Source organism: Strigops habroptila, chromosome 13 (assembly GCF_004027225.2).
Source record: "Strigops habroptila isolate Jane chromosome 13, bStrHab1.2.pri, whole genome shotgun sequence".
Classification (NCBI taxonomy): Eukaryota; Metazoa; Chordata; class Aves; order Psittaciformes; family Psittacidae; genus Strigops; species Strigops habroptila.
In genome coordinates this window covers 16,109,911-16,128,865 of record NC_044289.2, presented here as the reverse complement: position 1 = coordinate 16,128,865, position 18,955 = coordinate 16,109,911, and the positions used below count along the sequence as shown (strand labels likewise).

At 64.5% G+C, this 18,955-nt stretch overlaps 1 protein-coding gene across 3 annotated transcripts in view; it reads right to left on the bottom strand.

The window, feature by feature from the left end:
* The window catches only part of SLC12A5 (solute carrier family 12 member 5), a 30,372-nt gene that overhangs the window by 4,434 nt on the left and 6,983 nt on the right, over window positions 1–18,955 (bottom strand). For all 3 annotated transcript variants that reach the window (XM_030502616.1, XM_030502618.1, XM_030502619.1), the window contains exons 2-25: window positions 13,402–13,496; window positions 13,035–13,166; window positions 12,735–12,881; window positions 12,108–12,162; window positions 11,122–11,252; window positions 10,699–10,940; window positions 10,409–10,620; window positions 8,067–8,234; window positions 6,860–6,958; window positions 6,626–6,683; window positions 5,710–5,884; window positions 4,767–4,885; window positions 4,338–4,436; window positions 4,099–4,218; window positions 3,852–3,956; window positions 3,602–3,770; window positions 2,537–2,732; window positions 2,286–2,455; window positions 2,075–2,206; window positions 1,768–1,875; window positions 1,506–1,628; window positions 1,239–1,426; window positions 959–973; window positions 422–555 (exon numbers count right to left, since the gene is read on the bottom strand). In XM_030502616.1, coding sequence (XP_030358476.1) covers window positions 422–555; window positions 959–973; window positions 1,239–1,426; window positions 1,506–1,628; window positions 1,768–1,875; window positions 2,075–2,206; window positions 2,286–2,455; window positions 2,537–2,732; window positions 3,602–3,770; window positions 3,852–3,956; window positions 4,099–4,218; window positions 4,338–4,436; window positions 4,767–4,885; window positions 5,710–5,884; window positions 6,626–6,683; window positions 6,860–6,958; window positions 8,067–8,234; window positions 10,409–10,620; window positions 10,699–10,940; window positions 11,122–11,252; window positions 12,108–12,162; window positions 12,735–12,881; window positions 13,035–13,166; window positions 13,402–13,496 — 3,192 coding nt within the window. The remainder of the gene's footprint in view (window positions 1–421; window positions 556–958; window positions 974–1,238; window positions 1,427–1,505; window positions 1,629–1,767; window positions 1,876–2,074; window positions 2,207–2,285; window positions 2,456–2,536; window positions 2,733–3,601; window positions 3,771–3,851; window positions 3,957–4,098; window positions 4,219–4,337; window positions 4,437–4,766; window positions 4,886–5,709; window positions 5,885–6,625; window positions 6,684–6,859; window positions 6,959–8,066; window positions 8,235–10,408; window positions 10,621–10,698; window positions 10,941–11,121; window positions 11,253–12,107; window positions 12,163–12,734; window positions 12,882–13,034; window positions 13,167–13,401; window positions 13,497–18,955) is intronic.

Sequence of the window (18,955 nt, the reverse complement as noted above, 5' to 3'; positions counted from 1 at the left end):
GGGAGCAGCGCCCAGGCACCAACACCCCCACACCAGAGCGGGGAGCTGTCCTGAGCCGAGGGGCCAGGGGAACCCACCACCACTGGTGCCACACAATGGGGACCGTGGCTGAGCCCACCCGAGCAAGCAGCCGAGCCCTGAAGGTCTCTGCCATCACACTCACACACATGGGTGCAGTGCCATGTGGCCCCAGCGCCTGTCCTGTGTACATCAGCCCTGACGGGCCGGCAACCTGGTGCCAGTGGGTGTCGGACCCGGGTGGGGGCAAGAAGTGTGGGTGAGTCTGGACTCAGGTGCTGGACCTATGCCCATTGGCACTCGCCCACAAGACCCACAGCCCAGGGGTTGCGACCCTCCTGTTCTCCTCTGTGGAGGGCGGTTGTGGGGCCAGCCCCAGGCAGTGGTCCCGCAGGAAGGATACAGTTTTCATCCCCTTTCCGGTTGCGGGGAGGCCCTGGCATGTTCAGCAGGACCAGCTTGGCGTCCTGGGACTTCTTCACTATCACCTCATTGAGCTTCACAGCCGTGTGCATCCTCCGCACGTTGGACTGGTTCCTGCAGGTGACAGCACGTGTGGGCCCAGGGATGGGTGCAGCCACCGGCCCCAAGGGGCGGCACGAGCTGGAGCGCAGCAAGCTCTCTGCCTGCAGCAGCAGCAGTGAGCTGCAGGGCCATGCATGGTGCCCACGGGCAGCAGCACACCGCGGCTGCTCTGGCCGAGCCGTGTGGGAGCTGATGCACAAGTATCACCACTGGTGCCCAAGCCTGGTCTGCAGGAAGCTGTCTGCAGTGTGCCAGGGCAGATGGGACCACAGCGCAGGCACTGGGTGGCCACAGGGGCTGCAGCCTCACACCGCGCCGGCGGCACCAGACACCCTCATGCATGGGGCAACCGCGATGGCGCGAGCACGGCCCAGCTCCCCCCTTCAGCCCTGGCCCCAGCCAAACCCACACTTACAGGTTCTCCCACTCCCTGCCAGGAGCACGATGGGGCCAGGGCGGAGGGAGAGAAAAAGAGAGAAAGAAAGAGGAGAGTGAGCGCCACGTGTGCCCCTGCATCCCCACGCACACTGAGGGACCTCCCACCCCACCTCCCCCCACCCCTCACAGGAGTGAGCTCAGGGGCTGCCAGGGCCCCTCCTTCATATAAAGTGCTGCCGGGGCTCTGCCTGGGGTGGGCAGGAATGACCGGGATGTGGGATGCGGGTGGGATGGGGTGGCAGCATGTGGGACCATACGGCTTCATGTTGAAGAAGTCCTTGATGCCCTCAGGGCTGACAGGGCTCTTGCTCTTGTTCTTCTCAGCAACAGACTTCTCCTTGGTCCAGGTGAGATGCACCTTCTCAGGGGCCGTCTCCACCTCGTCACCGGGGGACTGGGAGCTGCTGGAGAAGGTGGTGGTGTTTTTGTCGTGGATGAGCTGGACCTGCAGAGAGGAGAGGGGGCTGGTGGGCAGGGGCAGGGGCCAGCTGTGAGCCCGGCTCCATCCTGGTGCCGTCCCTCACCTCCTCCTCCGGCTTCTCCTCGCCATCACCCCCCTGCTCCTCGGGGACGCTCAGGCGCAGGCGTGTGTTGGCCGGGTTCTTGCGCCGGATGGAGCCACGGGACTCGTCCGTGATGCTCTGGATCTGTGCGGGATGGGGTCAGCCAGGGGAGCAGGGCAGAGAGGGGCTTGGCCAGGCAGACCCCCAGCCTGCAGCCCTGCAGGATGAGTGCAGCAGAGCCACCATGGGGCTGGATCCTGCCCAGGCTGTGCCATGGCCTCACCTCCCGCTCACGCTCGTTCTTGGTGAGGTGCATTTGCTTGAGGATCTGGGAGCGCTGCTCCATCACCAGTGTCTTCTCATAGGTGTAGGCAGAGATATCGCTCTCGTGCTGTGGGGGGAGCAGGAGAAACCGTGGCACAGGGTAAGCTGCACCCACTGCTCCCAGACTGACCCTGCAAGTCTCCATGAACCTATGTGTCCCTGTGGCAGTGTGTGTTTCCCCACCATGGTGCCATGTCCCCCCGCGGCAGGGTCTGTCTGGCTCCCTCACGCACAGCATCCCCAACATGCCCTATCCCAGCACTCACCATCTCCACCACCTCCACCTCCGCAGTGATGCGGAGGTGGTACAGGAATGTGGTCAGGTCCTTCTTCATCTGAATGCTGTTGTCATCCATCTGTGCCACTGTGAAGATGCGCATCTTGCACTTGCGCCAGACCTGCGAGGGAGGGAGGCATGGCCACGGCCTGGCGGGGACGGCCCCAGCCCCCTGCCCCACACCACGGGGCCTAGGCTACCTTGTGGTGCCGCAGGAGGAAGGGCAGCAGCATGAGCATGCCCCCATCGTGCACAATCCACCAGACGTCGATGTGGCCCTCGGAGAACCGCTCCTGGTTGCCCGGGAACATGGCAACGTTCTTGGCCACCAGCAGGGCCAGGTGCCCGGCCGTGGTCTCTCGCACCAGCTCTGGAGGGGGAAGGGCCATGTCAGCGGTAGCGGGTCACAGCCCCATGCCCAGCGGCAGCACCTGCCCTCTGCAGCACCTACCGATGAAGTTCCTCCAGGTCTGGTGATCCTCCTTCTGGCGCCAGCTGCGGGGCCACCCCACCAGCACAGTGTTGTGCTGCAGCCCCCCCAGCCCACTGGACTGGATGAGGTGGGACATCCCGTCCCGCAGGTTGGAGGAGATCACGACCTGGCAGAAGCCCTTCACCTTCTCTGCTTCCATCAGGCGGCGGATGGACTGGTGGGGAAGAGGGAGGTCACAGACCAGGGCGACTGGAGATGGGCGCCCGGCGTGGCTATCAACCACCAGCCTCGGCTGCAGCACGACAGCCTGTGAGTGCAGGGTGTGGGGTGCAGAATGTGGGTGCAGGGTGCACAGTGCAGGTCCCCAAGGGATGCTGGGTCTCTGTGCGCCAGGGCAGGCTGGTGGCTCCGCACCGGGAGGGGTGAGTCTGGGCTGTGAGCAGCAGTGGCGCATGGCTGCGCCATGCCGAGCCAGGGGTGTCCCCGTGCCAGGGCTCTGACAGGCGGCAGAGCAGCAATTAGAGTTATTTACTCAGAGAAATTATAACATGTCTGCATGGGAGAGAAAGTGTTTGCTTCTGAGGGCTTAATCTCGTTAATGTGCCGCCGGGCTGGGGGTGGGGACGGCTTCACTCCAGCGGGGAAAGGAGCCGAGCCCCACCCTGGCACTGGGGCCATGGGGCCGAGGAGGCTGTGGGAAGGGTCGGGGCTGTGGCAGCTGTGGCAGCTGCAGGACTGCAGTGGAGGGGCTGCTCAGAACAGCAGTACCTTGACAGGCTGTGCCATGCTGTATGGCATGTGCTGCACCATGTGCCATGCGCCGCACCATGTGCCATGCGCTGTGCCACTCCGAGCCCTGCTGCAGCTGGCTGAGATTGGGACCACTGCCTGCCTGGTGCTGGTGTCTCTGGCATTTGGGAAGGGGGGCGGGGGTCCGGAGGTCCCCATAGTGCCCCAAGCACGGGCAAAACATCGAGTCTTTGGGCTCTGCCTGATGCCACCCCAGTGCTCTTCCAGCCAGCCAGGGCCATGGGGCAGCAACGCTCCCAGGATGGCAGCAGCCCCAGCGTGGGCAGCTCTCACCTCCTCTGCCCTCTGCGCCTGTGGGTGGTTGTCCAGAAAGGTCCCTTCCAGCACGGACGCCACGATGGTGAGGCCCTTGCCAGCCTTGAGCTGTGACGTGAAGGACAGGAGCTGCGGGTGCACCACGTTCTGCTCCTGATCCCCGCGGACCAGGACCAGCAGCTGCGGCCTGGAGGGACGGTTCTGCAGTCAGTGTGCATGCCCCAGCCAGCTCTGGTCCCCACAGTGCCCCCCATTCCCCTGGCCTCACCTCCAGTTCTTGGTGTGGGGGGGTCCCTCCTCCAGTCGCAGCAGGGCATAGCGGGCTGCGCTCAGGGACAGTCCCCGGATCCCATCACCCCATTCCTTCTCCGCCCTGCAGGAGCCAGCAGCACATAAGGGATGCCCTCGGCTCCGGCCATGGAGCACCACGCCAGCACCCCGGAGCATCCAAGGATGAGCAGCCCGAGGTGTCTGTCAGCGCTGGGCAGGGTCTGCAGCACCGCGCCTGCCCTTACCCACGGTACTCGATGTATTTGTAGATGAGGCCAGCGATGAGCATGGCAACCAGGGCATAGTACCACGAGCAGATGAACATCAGCGCCAGGCAGAGGCTCATACCCAGGAACGACAGGGTCCTGCGGAGAGCACCGTGCCATCAGTGTGCCCCAGCCCACAGCAGTGACCAAGGTAGTGGGGGGTGGCAGGAGGGTGGCAGGACATCCACTCATTCCTGTCCCATCTCATCCCCGCTCACCAGTGGTAGTAGCGGAACCGGGGCCGCCAGTTGGGCGTCCGCAGCAGAGTCTGCACTGCACAGGCCAGGTTGACAAACATGTAGCACATGAGGAAAAACCTGCGGGAGAGAGCGTGAGGCTGAGCCGGGAGCTCTGGGGCCGCAGCCAGGCCCCACCGCACCTCAGAGCCCTGTGCGGCCAACGCTGGAGTGGGCCCCTCCAATGAACAAGGGAGCTGGGGACACGGAGCAACCAGACCGCAACACTGGCCGAGAAGGGGCCCTGGGGCTCCTGAGGGGTTCCCCCCTTCCTGGGCAGGGGCTGGGACAGTGGGGACAAAACCCCCCAAGAAGCCAAGACCCACACGTGCCACCCGCCTGGCCTGGTTGAGGGGACATGCGCCCATCCGCCCCTCATGAAGGTGTGTGTGGACAGAGCACGCTGCCTACATGGAGAGGATGGGAGCCACCTCATCCAGGGAGGCGATCAGGATCCCGATCTCGCAGATGCAGGCTGTGAGCAGCAGCGCCCACGTCGGCTCCCCATTGGCTTTGCCGTGGCCGAAGACCTGAGAGCAGGTGGGGAGGGGACACATCAGACCCCTCCGTGCACCCAGCCCTGGCAGGAGCAGGGACTGGGGGCCACATGGGAGCTGGCACATCCAAAGCCAGTGGGATGCTCCATCCCTGGCAGTGTTCAAGGCCAAGTTGGACAGAGCCTAGGTCTAGCGTGAGGCGTCCCTGTGCATGGCAGGGGGTTGGAACTGGCTGATCTTAAGGTCCTTTCCAACCTGAACCATTCTATGATTCTATGCCAGGTCCCACCGGCTCAGAGGTCCCAGGGCTGGCAGGACTGGCTCCTGCTGCTGGTACAGCCCCATTCTTGGCAGACCCTGCACCCAGAACAGCCCCTGTGGCCCCGGGACCCCCACCCAGGGATGAGCCCCTGCTCAGCCAGCATGTAGTCAGGCACCCTGTGCCTGGGATGGACACGCTGCGGCTGTGGGGACTGGGGGGGCCCGGTGCGAGGCAGGGGCCAGGGATGTGTGTCTGGATGCATTAGAGGGTGCGGGCGGTGCGAGCGAGCGAGAGGAAGGGAGGATAAAATTAGCCCGCTCTTCCCTGGGGGGAGCTGTCGGGTTGGATTTGGAGAGATGAGGTTGTGAGAACGCGTCTTCAGAGAGCACATAAATATGAAGCGGCACGGCAGCAGCGGGGGGGTTCTGCCCTTTCCCACACTTGCATCCCACCAACACCACAGCCCACCGCGGCCACCCACTGCCGGTACCCGCGGGACGAGGGGAGGCAGCATGGGCTCCCACCAGGCTCCAGTGCTGGGGGAGCCATGGCCATGGTGGGTGCTCAGGGCTGGCTGGGCTCAGGGGACACCTACCCTGAGGAAGGGCACGATCCCATCCCTGGAGATGGCTTGCAGGAGGCGGGGGGCTCCGGTGAGGCTCTGCAGCCCAGCCCCACATGTGGAGAAGAAGGAGCCGATGACAATGACCCACGGGGATGGCCACGCCAGGGTGCCAACCACCAGGTTCCCATTCACAGCTTCACCAAACCTGCAGGGCACCAGCATCACCTGCGGCTCCATCCCATGGCTGAGCCCCACAAGTGCCACAGGGGCACAACTCAGCCCCAAAGGCAGGTCAGACACCAAGAGACACCACCATGGGAGGACGGGACAGGACCAGGGAAGGGCTCTGCCCTGGCTGGTGATGGCCCCCAACCCCCTGGAGGGCAAGCACAGTAGCAGGGTCTCACAGGAGCCAACAGTCCTGGGGGTCTGTCCCCATCCCAGCACCCGTGACAGTGGCAGGGGATAAGGGGAGGCAGGGGATGGGGGCTCCCCATCCCGTGTGCCAGGAGAAGGCGTTAAAGCTGCGTGTGGTTGGATCCTGGTTGTGTTGGTGCTGGCGACCCAGAAGTGTCACCTGCGGCAGCAGCACGCTGGGCTGCCCCAGATCCGCCTGTTGACAAACGAGCACTGCCAGTGGTGCGGGAGCGGGAGGAAGGGCTGCGGATGTGCAGCAAAACATCGGGGGGGTGGAGGGGGACGACAGGGCACACGCAAGCCCTCAATGGCTGTTACAAGCTCGGGTCTCCCCGGAGAGTCCCCTAACCTCCTGTGCTCTCACCCCAGACCCCCGCAGACCCTCCAGTGCCACTCCATCTGCCCAGTGTGTCCCAGCTGCAGCCCCCCCACCAACGTCCCCACTTCCCATCATGGCCGCTTCTGCCCCAGCCCATTCCCGGGGTGCTGCCGGGCTCCCCTCAGCCCTGCACGGCTCTGGGATACTCACTTGTCACGCAGGACGACCCCCTCGATGCACGCCCCGAAGAGGACGACAGAGCTGATATCTGCCAGGTGGTCAAGGAGACCCAAGAGGATGTGGAGTCCCGCCATGAACCACCCTCACCAGTGGGGTGCCGGAGCTCCCATCCCAGACCAGTGGAGTACCCAAGTGGGTCCCTGCACAGCAAACCCACACACCCCACAGGCCACGGCCCAGGCTCAGGGAAGCCCTGAAGGATACAGACAGCGGAGGTGGTGGCGATGGCCAGGATGGTGCCCGTGGGGATGGACTTCTGGGCGTCTCGCAGGTCTCCAGAGCGGTTGGAGCCAGCCATGATGCCTGGGATGAGAGCGGATGATGCCCCAGTGCAGCCCCTGGCAGCATGGCTCATGCTGGGCAGCACGAGCCTGGGGTGCTGCAGGGCACCAGCTCTGCGGTGTGCCAGGACGGGCAGTGGGCACAGAGCTGGCAGGGGAGCTGGCACTGCCGTGATCTGGGGTCCTCAGTCCACTCCTCCCTGTGCCCCCCAGCACTTCCCCTCCCCAAGCCTCAGTCTGAGGCCACTCAAGGATTAGGCTCAAAATGCTTTTAAGTGACTTGTCTCATTAGCCCTTGATTAGCTCAATCAGTGATGGTGGCTGCAGCCGTGACGGGGTCCAGCCCAGGCGCTGCTCTGGGAAGGCAGATCAGGCTAGGGCACGGCTGGGACCAGCAGGTCCGGCACAGCCAGGCGGACGACCGGCCCTCCTGTTGCAGCATCGGCCAGGGCGGCCACCGCACAGCTCTGCAGCCACCTGCAGCTCAGCCCGTGTCACCGAGGGGACGGCACCAGCACCACACAAGCACCGGGGCCTGCGGCCGGCGGGCGCGGGGCGGGATGCCGGCAGGGTCCGTATGCCGAGCGGCTCTGCAGGGTCCGTCCGGCTGCCGCCCCGCACCGCAGCGCCAGACCCGGCCAGTGATCGCCCTGCCTGGGACAGCCCTGGGAGCGCCCCGGCTCCGGCACTAGCGAAGTGGGACCCGCCGGCAGCACCGCGGCGGCTCCACAGCGGGACTGGGCCGGGGGGTGCTCCTCCGCCCCCGGGAGCTATAAATACCCGAGCGCTGGGACGTCAGCACTGAGCGGCTCCGTCAGATCTGGAGCGCGGGTGGGTGCGCGGGAGGCGCGGGCTGCGATCCATCCCCGCATCCATCCCTGCATCCATCCTCACATCCATCCTCACATCCATCCCCACATCCATCCCTGCACCCATCCCCCCATCCATCCCTGCAGCCATCCCCGCAGCCATCCATGCATCCATCCCTGCACCCAGCCCTGCATCCAGCCCTGCACCCAGCCCCGCATCCAGCCCTGCACCCAGCACAGGGCAGCGCAAGTGGGGCTGTGCTGGAGCATGCCACGGCACATGTGCCAGCCAGTGCCCCGCGGCATGGCCATGGCTCCCACCTGTGACAGAGGGGAAGTAGATGCCAACGAGCAGTGTAAAGTAGGAGGTCATGTCGCTGAAGACATAGGGCTGGTCCATGTCCACCGGTGTGTCGGGGATGCTCACAGAGGGCAGGCCCCGCTTCTCCACAATCACACCCTTGGTCAGGTACGAGCTCCAGAGGTTCTCTGTGAGGAGGCAGAGGCTGGCATGAGGAGGTGCTGGAGAGTCACCCACACCCAGCACAGCACCTCCTGCCCCGCAGCGCAAAGGGATGGAGCACCAGGGCATCCAGCACCGCCTCTCCCCACCCCAGCATCACTGAGCACCAGGGCCGCTGGCATCCAGCAGGTGAGGGATGGGGCATCCCCAGCCTGTCATGGGTGCGCAGAAACCCTCAGACAGGCAGCATGGGTGGGCGACCAGAGTGGGTCTGTCCTGCCACCAGTATCAATCCTGCAAGATACTGGGGCAGATGACATGGGATTGTGGTAGAAAATAATTAAGAGGGTAATATAATTAATGCTGATCAACACAGGTTTGAGGAAAGTGGATCGTGTCAGAGTAACTTGATAATGTTTGTGATGGGATTACGAGTGCAGGGCTGATGTAACCGGCTTAGTGTCCCTCCGCGTGCTGCCTTGGCCGTGCATTGCAGTGAGAAACTGGAGCAGCAGAGAGCAGCCAGCACCCAGGCACAGGGGAGAGGACATCAGCCACATTGTGAAGGGGCTGCTGAGCGAGTCCACAGGGACCAGCCCTCAGCACCCTGCCTGGCTCATCCTCCCGGAACAGCGCATTTCTCCCCACAGGGACACCCAGTGCCCGGGCACAGCCATCCCCAGCCACCTCTGCTGGCGCCGTGCGGTGACAGCCTGACTCGAGATGCTGCCAGCCCCGTCACCCTCACAAGAGCTGAGCCCTGGCTCTGTCCCGCACACCCCAGATGAGGCAGTGTGTGCTGGCTGCTCCCCTGACTGTCAGGCTGGGTTGGGGGCTGCATCCCCCCCCCAGCAGAAAAGGGCTGTACCCAGCAGCCAGATAACTCCTCTGCCCACCAAGACCTCAGCCTTTTGACTAAGGCTCCAGGTCACAAGACCTCAGACCATCGGGAGCCTCCAGTGAACACACTCTACCACCTCGCTGTGACACAGCCTGGCAGCTGCAGACCCAAGCACCATGGGCTTAGTGAAGTCCAAGCTCCCACACCTGGGTCCAACGACCCAAGTGTGGCACCTAGCATCAGCCTCCGCCGCCCGCTGCGGACTGTGAGCACCTGGCAAATGTACCAGCGGCTCCAGAAAAACAGGTCACAAGCGGCTCCTCCCAGCAAAGCCACGAGCTGTTCTGCGGCCATGGCCACTCTCCAGCTGCAGCTGCAGCTGCAGCAACAAAGTGCCCCCAAGGGGCGATTGCTTCTCACGAAACCTCAGATCAATACCAGCCTTTCCAAAGGCCAAGAGGAAGCAGAGGGAGGATTTATTCCTCCCCAGCCTTTGGGCATCCTTGGAGCCATCCTGCTGCAATCCAGCTGGCATAGACCCCATGCAGGCAGCTGCAGTGCCCAGCTCAGTCAATGGTGCTGGAGTCCATCCCGCTGCCCAGCATGGTGTGAGCGCGGCTCACTGTGCCCAAGGGGCAGAGAGGCCCACGGCAGGAATCACCCGTGGCAGAGATCACCCATGGCAGAGATCACCTGTCAGGGATCACCCACAGCAGGGGTCAGCCATGGCAGGGATCACCCATGGCAGGGATCACCCGTGGCAGAGATCACCCACGGCAGAGATCACCCACGGCAGAGATCACCTGTCAGGGATCACCCACAGCAGGGGTCAGCCATGGCAGGGATCACCCACGGCAGGGATCAGCCATGGCACGGATCACCCAGCTGCCCCCACAACACCAGCCTGGCATGGTCAAGGAGCCGGCCACCCATCTGTGCCCATGATGTCCCCCCATGGCACTGGCCTCTCCACCAGCCCTGCCTGTATGGCCACTGCCCCACCACAGCTCCCCTGCTTGTCACAGAATCACAGAACCACAGGCTGGTTTGGGTTGGAAAGGACCTTAAAGCTCATTCAGTTCCAACCCCCTGCTATGGGCAGGGACACCTTCCACTGGAGGAGGTTGCTCCAAGCCCCATCCAACCTGGCCTTGAACACTGCCAGGGATGGGGCAGCCACAGCTTCTCTGGGCACCCTGTGCCAGCGCCTCAGCACCCTCACAGGGAAGAACTTCTGCCTAAGAACTCATCTGTGCCTAGTCCTGCGCCTCCTTCCCCACACCCACATCCCCACACCTCCCTCCCTGCTCTTCCATCCCTGTGTCCATTCCTCTGCCTTTGTCCCCATGCTGAGCCCACCTTGGATGAGGCCGCTGGCAGCGCCGGGAATGCCCTCGATCTCGGTCACGTTATTCATGGAGAAGTACTCATCACAGGTGGCGTTGAGGAAGCGGGAGGTGCAGAAGAGCTCCCAGAGCTTGGAGCCCACTGTCTCATTCCCTTCTACCACCATCTTGGTGCAGAGGTCAAAGCCATGGCGTGAGAGGGTCCTGTTGCCCAGGAGGCAGATCCTGGGGGGGGGGGGGCAGGCATTCAGCGTGTGTGCACACACACCAGCCCTGCCGAGCCCCGCGGGACACCGTACTCACGGGAAGCTTGGTGGGTCGAAGGCTGACTTGATGACACCGGCATAGATAGCGAGGATGGAGAGGATGACACAGCCCAGGAAGACCAGGGCAAACTTGTTGACGTACTTGACCCCCACGAACACCACGGTGGCCATGCAGGTCAGCACGCAGGTGCCGTACACACGCATGTTGTTGAGCATTGCTGCTGCCTCCCCACTGGCATCCTCTGCCTTGAAGATGGCCATGGCCGGGAAGATGTAGGCCTGGGAGAGAGTCATGGCATCACTGCTAAAGGCCCCGTGGAGAGGACCCCTCAGCCCCACTGCAAAGCTTCAGCTCCCTGACAGGCCATGAGAAGTGGGCAGCATGGGCAGCAGAGGGCAGAGCTGCCCTGACAGGACCTGAGCCCTCGGCACCACGTGGGGGGAAGAACCAGACACGTACCAGCAGGATTTCGATGGTGCCCAGGATGTACATGGCGCCGGCAAAGGTGGTGCCCAGGTAGAAGCAGAGCCCTACGGCCCCACCAAACTCAGGTCCCAGAGAGCGTGAGATCATGTAGTAGGATCCACCCGCTGTGAAGAGAGCAAAGGTGGGTCCCAGCCAGACCCAGTGGCAACCTCAGCCCTGCCGAGCATCCCACGGGGCTGGATGGAGCCAGGGCAGCCCTGGACCCTGCTCCAGCACAGAGTGGGATGCAGTCCCTAGGGCCACGGAGCAGCCAGGCTAGGAGAGCTGTTTCGTGGGAACCCAGCAGGCAGGTGCGATGGTTGTGGGGACATGTGTCCCTTGGGACACCAGATGGGCAATGAAGCCCCAGGTACACAGGCCATGTCCTGCTCTGTCCTCCCAGAGGAGCCCTTAGAGTGGTGCTGCCAGGATCGATGGTCCCACTGCAGCAGCAGGATGATAAATAGCTTTAATTACACCCTGTGCTGGGGCCATCAGTGCTGTGCCCAGCCCAGCAGAACAGCCCATGGCAGAACAGCCCGTGGCAGAACAGCCCGTGGCAGAACAACCACAGCAGTGCAGCTCCAGGGCTGGATGTGCCCTGGGGGTGCCAGCCCAGGGACCCTGCATACCAGACCCTGCGGTGCCTCCTGGGGCAAAGATCCCACTGCCCAGCCTGTAGCTCCCATCCTCCTGCCGCCATGTCTCCCCCGCAGCCGTGCCAGTCTGGCGGAGGGAGGAGCCGTGGCTGGCGGCTCTCACTGCCATCTGCACCTCACGGCTCTGGGGACGGGTGGCAGCTCCAGCTCCGCGCTCCCCGGGGCCACGGGGAACCCGCATGGGCGGATGACAGGAGCTGGGGAGCGGCTGGCAGTGGTGTCCACCCTCCCATGAGACCTGGCCCTTCTGGGACCCAAGGACCCACAGGGAGCCGGCACCCCTTGCCTATGGCACACACGCAGACACAGGCTCGGCTGTACCTGGCACCACGCCGTTGGTGGCAATCGCGCTCATGGAAATGGCCGTCAGCATTGTCTGCAGGAAGAAACACGGTGTTGGTGCCCAGCAGACCTCCCTCCTCACTGGGGAGCGGGAAGGGAGAGCTGGGGCCATGCTGGGACATGGGGCTCCCCAGGGCCATGCTGAGATGTGCCACAGGGCCAGGATGGGCAGATGGGTGGACGGGCAGGTGGGTTGTTGGCCGACAGTGCTGCGAGGGGCAGGGAGCCCTTGGGCTGCCCAGGATGCTGCCCATATTCAGCCCCCCCGGCCCTGGGGTCACTGTCCTGGTGGGATGGTTCATTGCAGCACGGCATGTGGGGCCAGGGCAAGGGATCCTCCTCCACATCCCTCCCTCCACATCACCCCCACCGCATCCCCTCACATGGCTGCTATGATCTGGGTCACCATTTGAGCACCATTCTGCTGCTGATTCCTTTGGGAAGCAGAAGGCTTCTCCTTGCTCTAACTGGGGCAGGGGCAGGGCAGGGCAGGGGCAGGGCAGTGTGTGCCCACAGGTAGTGGCCTCTCCATAGCCCGGCCAGCCTGGCTGGTGAGCTCCAGACCCTGGAGGAGGCCAGGGGGGACCTGGCGGCTCCATTACTCACACAGGAGCAGCAGAGGAAGACCATGCAGAAGGACTCCATGATGCCGGCGATCCCCACCACCCAGGTGAGGCGCAGGAAGAGAATGACCCCAAAGATGTTCTGGAGGCAGGGCAGGTAGACGCCCATGAAGGTGCCCATCCGCGGGGCCTGTCAAGGGAGTGGACAGCCATCAGGGCTCCTGGGCCTGGCTGGCAGAGAAGCGAGGGGTCCCGCTCCTCCTGCAATGCAGCCAGGGACCCGGCATGAAACCACCACCCAGCACATGCCGAGGGGCCCAGGAGAAGCGGCTGCGTCCCCCACCTGCACCGGCTTCTTCTTGCCTCCGTCATTGTTCTCAGCCTCCTCGTGCTCCCGGCTGCCCTGCGGTAGGTTGGTGTAGTTGGCCAGCCCGCTCAGGAGGGACGAGACCATGGGGCTGGTGTCCATCTCCTCCTGCAGAGAGCAGAGCCCCATGTCATAAGGGCAGCCCTTCAGGGCCCTGGCCAACCCCACAACACCAGCTCCTCACCAGACGCCACCGCGCTGCCTGCCCCGCCAGCATGGCTGCAGCAGTGCGGACCTGGCCTGAGGCTCTGTCCAGGTGCCAGGGTGTGGATAGGGTGCTGTGGGAGCTGCCCAGCTCAGCCCCGTCCCCAGGAACCCCTCTGCCCACGCACGTGTGCCCTACCTCGAAGAGGGCCATGTTCTTGCCGTCATACTCTTTTCCCTTCTCCAGGTCCGTGCTGTTGATGAAGGGGCTGCTCTCCTTGGGATTGCCATCTCCTGTGGAGACAGTGCAGAGTCACCTGGGCAGCCTTGGCCCGAGCCCACGCCGGGAGAGCAGTCACCCTGCAGGGCTGCTGCTGCGAGGGGCTGTGGCTGCACCCAGCTCCCGTGGCAGGGGACATGGGCACCGCGCTCGCGCCCAGTCCCGGGACAGGCGAGGGCAGCTCCTGCATCCAGTCATCAGCGTCATCTCCCGTGCCACACGCAGGCAGGGGCTGCCTGTCCCCAGGAGCCACACGCTGCCCTGCGTGGCCGGGCGCATCCGCGCAGTGAGGTGAGTGGTGTGGATCCATGGGGAACCCTCCCGGCAGGACACCGGCAGCAATAACTCATGGTGGGTGAGCATGCTGGGGCTGCTTGCAGCGCTGCGCCTGCAGGGGCAGGATGCGGCCGAATGCTCCTCACGCAACCACGGCAGGGATGGTCCCGGCACGGTGCCTGGGAGTGCAGAGAGCAGCCAGATGCCTGGTCCTACTCCCTGACATGCACCATGGGAGCAGGGGCTACAGCCTCACTGGCTGCACCTCAAGGCAGGGAGGGGTCTAGAGGTGCCACCACTGAGGGCAGGCACTGCTGGGGCATGGGAGCCGCTGCAGCCTGCAGAGCCTGCAGAGCTGCTGGGACAGGGCCGTGGCTGCTCGCTGCATTAACGACCTCACGCAGAAGAAACCCGGAGCCGGCTTAATAGCAAGGAAAACAGCCGAGCTGCAGAGCAGCAGAAATAAATCAGGCTGGAAATGGAGTGGCAGCGAGGACGGTGCTGCCGGAGTGGCGCAGCCCTGAGCAGAGGCCCAACAGGAGAGGGGCAGGGGCCGTGCAAGGCTGGGAAGCCAAAGGACGTGGTGATGGGCAGAGTGGTTTAGTGGGTGATGGTCCCTATGGCACGAAGAAACCAGCCCTAGGTGGGAGGAGAGGAGGTCCTCACCATGCACCCATTCACCCACCATGGCCATGCAGCCAGGGCAATGGCCCTGCTGGCGGCAGCGGCTCTGCTGGGCAGGCTGCCTGCACAGGCAGGGATAAAGACCCGCTCTGCACCCCAGGACGGGGGCAAGAGCCGTCCCCTCCACTGGCCTTGAGCACAGAGCCTGGGGGTGCCCAGAGAGGATGCAGGGGGCACCCATGGTCCAGGGCGGTGCTGTCACCCACCCAGCGTGGGACAGACCCCGCAACTGTTCGGAGCAGCCTGGTTCTTTGCAGGCCGCTGGCCTCCTGCCTGTTGACTCATGTTTGGGATCTTGGGAGCCAGCGTGCAGTGGTGATTCACCATCTGCATTCATCATGGCTGACTGAAGGTGAAGCCCCGAGTGCCACAGGTGGTGCTGACCCACAGGCTGGTCCCCACCTCCCAACAGCCCCTGGTGCCCTCAAGCGCGGGGCAGCAGGGCAGCAGCATCCCCAGCAGCACAACCAAAGTGGAGGCAGAGGCTGAGGCTCCTCCTGCACAGGAATGGCTGTGGTGGCAGCACCAGGACACCCCACCCTCATCCCAGAGCCCCCTTGGAAGGATGCCTGGCACCACATGCTTCATGGCTGGCACATGCTCTGCCCCGTGTCCCCCACTGAAGGGTGTGCAGGGGGTTCTCAGCATGGACCCAACATGCTCCTTTCTAGGTTTGGTCTCAAGAGCTGCACCCAGCACTCACTAGGTAATGGCAGTGGTGCAGGCTGGCACCCCCCGCCTCTGTCCACAGCTCCCACCCACCGCACTGCACCGGCACCGTGCAGACGTGGGATGCCCACTATGCCAATGAGGACACCTCCAGGGTTGCAGGACTGGGACCCGGGGACTCCATTCTCCGGGACCGCGCGGGGCTGGACAGCGCCGGGGGGCACGGGGACAGGTTCAGCGCGGGGGGGGGGGGGACCGAGGCCCGGGGACCTCACCGGGAAAGCAGAGCCTACAGGGCCTCGCCGCCGCCTAGTACCCGGCGACGACATCACTGCGCTGGTTTCCATGGCAACGGCGAGCCACGGCCGCCCGCTCCCGCGCTTATGTAATGCGCCGGTGGCCCCCGTGCCCCGGACACCGGCATCAGCCACCGACCGGCCCCACGGGCCCCACCGACAGGCAGCGGCACCCCGGGGTGCCCTGGCTCCAATCCACCGGCACTGCTGGCACCAAACTTCGCAGCCCCTCTGCCCTGTCCCGGGGCACCAACCCTCTGCATCACCACCTGGACCGCGGCCCCCAGCCGGCATCGCCCAGGCTGCCAGGGCCAGAGGGGGCACAGTAGCCCCTCGCCTGGTGGTGCCGCCGGGAGGGGCGGGAGGTGGGGATCCAGGGATGGACACATGACACAGATCCAGTATCCCTGGCGCATGGTTGAGGGGACCCCTGGCTCCACAGGCTGGAAGGAGTTAAGTGCCAGGGCCGTAGGGTCCCAGGTGACAATGCGCTCCCCGCTCCTGCCGGAGACCATTTTGCCGCAGAGGGGCTGCTGCAGCCTCTCCCCGGCAACTGCCACAGGATCTGTGTTCTGTGGAGGCAGCAGCAGGCAGGGCCCCGCAGCCCGGCCCGGGCAGGGCTCACCCTGTCACCCACCCGCCACTGCCACGGCCCGGCGGCACCGAGGGGGTGACACCTCCCGGCCACGGGGCACACGGGACACTGTCGGGGCCCCCGCATCAGCCAGGCCTCCCCGTGCCCCCAGCACAGCCCCAGGCGAGTGGCACCGGGGCAGGACGAGGCCGGGTAGCGGCGTGGGAGAGGCGGTGTGAGCAGAGCCGAGCCGAGCAGTGCCAGGCTTCGATCCCGGCGCTCAGCTGCCCCCTCCCCAGGGATCACTCAACATGAATCGGCCTTTTAATTTGCTGCGGCGGCTGGAAGGGCTCGCGGCGGGATTGCTGGCAGGAACCCTCAGCCCCGCTGTGGGCACCGCGCCGTCCCACTTGCCACAGGGTTACCACCGGCCCTGCCTGCCCAGGGCATCCCAAGGCTGACCCTGCTGCCCATCCCAGTACCCCGATAGCCAAGGGGCCATCCCTGTGTCCCAAAGCTTACCTGCCCCACAGGGCAGTGCTCAGGCTGCAGCATCAGCCACAGTCTGATCTCCTAATGGCTTTTCACTCAGCCCTAAATTGGGTTGGGAAGCGTCATGTCCCTCATCCCAAATCCTCCCTAATGACTTTACATGGCACAGGGCACCAAGCACTGCCTGTGGGGAGCCCAAGCAGCCAACCCCTATGGGCTAATTAACCAGAGCTGCTGCCTGCTCCCGACCGGCCACAGCCAGCCTGTCCTGTCCACGGCAGCCCGTGAGGGCCAGCTCCCATGCACCACCAGACACCTCCATCAGTGCTCCTGCAGCACCTCATGGCCTGCCGGGTGCTGGCACAGGAGTGCTGACAGCTCAGGGAGCCCCCGCATGGGCCCGGCCACTGGCCCCTCCTGTGCCACCCCCTGCACCAGTCCCACCATCCCGGGGCCAGCAGCAGTGCAGCAGCTGCTCATGCGCCCGGGGCCGCCCCGGGGCTCCCCTCCAGGCACTCAGGGCACCTTGAGTTTTGCCAGAGTGTTCTGAGCAGCCGCCTCCTGCTCCTCGGGGCTCTGCCTGCCGCCAGCAGCAAGGGGCACCCCAGGGTGACCCCAGCAGCACAACGAGCACATGGGTGAGCACGTGGCCCTGGCTCGTGTCCCCAGCTGCTGCTGTTCTGCAGGAGCTGCTGGCTGGGGCAGCCACAGTGCTGTTCTGTCACCCCCAGGCATCAAAGGGACTTGGCCACTCATCCACTGGCCTGGTCCTGGGCTGCTGGCCAGGGGGTGCCTAAGTCAGATGGGGATGGCCAAAGAACCCTTATGGTGCCTGGCACCTCTGCTCTCACCCAGGCTTCCTTCTCCCCTCAGCAAGGGGAGCCAGCTGCACCCCTTGGAGAAGCCACGGAGCCCCCATGCCCTACCAAGGCAGAGACCACCAGTGGCTGGGGCAGCACTGGCCTGTGCGGCAGCTTGTGCAGCAGTGCTGGCTCCTGCGGTGCTGGGGTGGAGGATGCTACCCTCGCCCTGGGCTGTGCTTTTCCCCTCCAGCCAGAAAGCACACTGTGTGGCCTTTTGGGCTGGATTCCTTCACTGCCTGACCCAAATTGGACCAAGTGCTACTTCAGACCTATCCTCTTCCTTCCTAAACCCAGGATTATCCTCCCTTTGATCAGCCAGTCCTGCAGGCGCAGGATTTCAGCACAGGCGCTTTGCCTGGCTGCGTTTTAACAGCTTCCCAAATTCTCTGACAGCCGGAGCCCTGCCTTGGAAACGGCTGTGGACTGAAGCTCCAGCAAAGCTCCCGGCGCCGGGTCTGTCCTCCTTGGGCAGCCCAGTGCCTCCAGGCTGGAGCACCAGCACAGCAGCCTGCATCAGGGCTGTGCCTGGCATTTCCACACCCCAAACAGCAGTACAAGCCACCAGCCTGGACACTGCACGAGGCAGTCCTGCCTGCTCCCCCACTCCCCACCACCTCCCCAGAGGGTCTGCCACTGTCCCAGCCCTCTCTGGGCTGCCAGGGCTGGAGCCCTTCCAGCCCTTGTCATGAGGCCAGCACAGGCTGTCCAGTTCAGGGATACTGCTTGGTCTTTCCAACAGAAATGGCCTAAGTGGCACCCAGGGCTTCAGCAGCTCCACTGGGCTCAGCAAGTCCCTGGCTGGCCAGTGCTGGAGCAGCCAGGACTCATGGGGGGCCCTGCTGGCACACAACAGCTCTGCCACCCCCCCCAGGTCATCCATGTTCCCTGCTAACAGACCTTGCACAGGGAGCTCAAGTGCGATCCTTGGAGTGGGGGGAGATCCCATCCCTCTGCAGCAGCCACCCTCAGCATGGGTGCAGGAGGCTCTGCCCTACCCCTCCCCACAGATGCTCCCCCAAAACCCCAGGGCCCCGGTGCCTCCAGCCCTGCTCCTGCCAGCCCACAGGACACCATCTCGCCAGGCACAGCTCCAAGGACAGACTGCCTGGTCCATCTGTAGTGGCACCATGTCCAGCCCTCCTGCCAGACCCCATCAAGGCAGAAACGCCTGCCGCCACGCTGCTGGCACTGCCGCGATGGAAAGAGTGAGCAGGATAGATCCTGGTGCTGTAGAGGGCAAGGGGAGGGAGAGAGCCCAGGGAAGGGCACAGCTAGGAGCCAGTGTGGGTCCCCCCAACCCAGCAAGGTGCTCCCAGAAAACTCCTGCCAGCCCTGACCTTGAGTGCCACGAGCAAACAAGCAAATAAACAGGCCCAGGTCAGTGGAGCAGAGCGAACACCAAAACCCTTGTCACAGCTGTGCCCAGAGCCTCACTGCAGGCAGCCGGGACTTCTGCAGCAGCTGCCGGAGCTGGCTGTCCCCTCCTGGATGTCCCCTCCTGGCTGGGGCGTTCAGCAGACCCCACGAGGGGACCTGGTGTGGGGCTGGGGGGGTCAGAGACACTACGGGTCCCCTTGGGCACACCGCTGCATTTCCCTGGCTTCAACCCACCCCTGTGC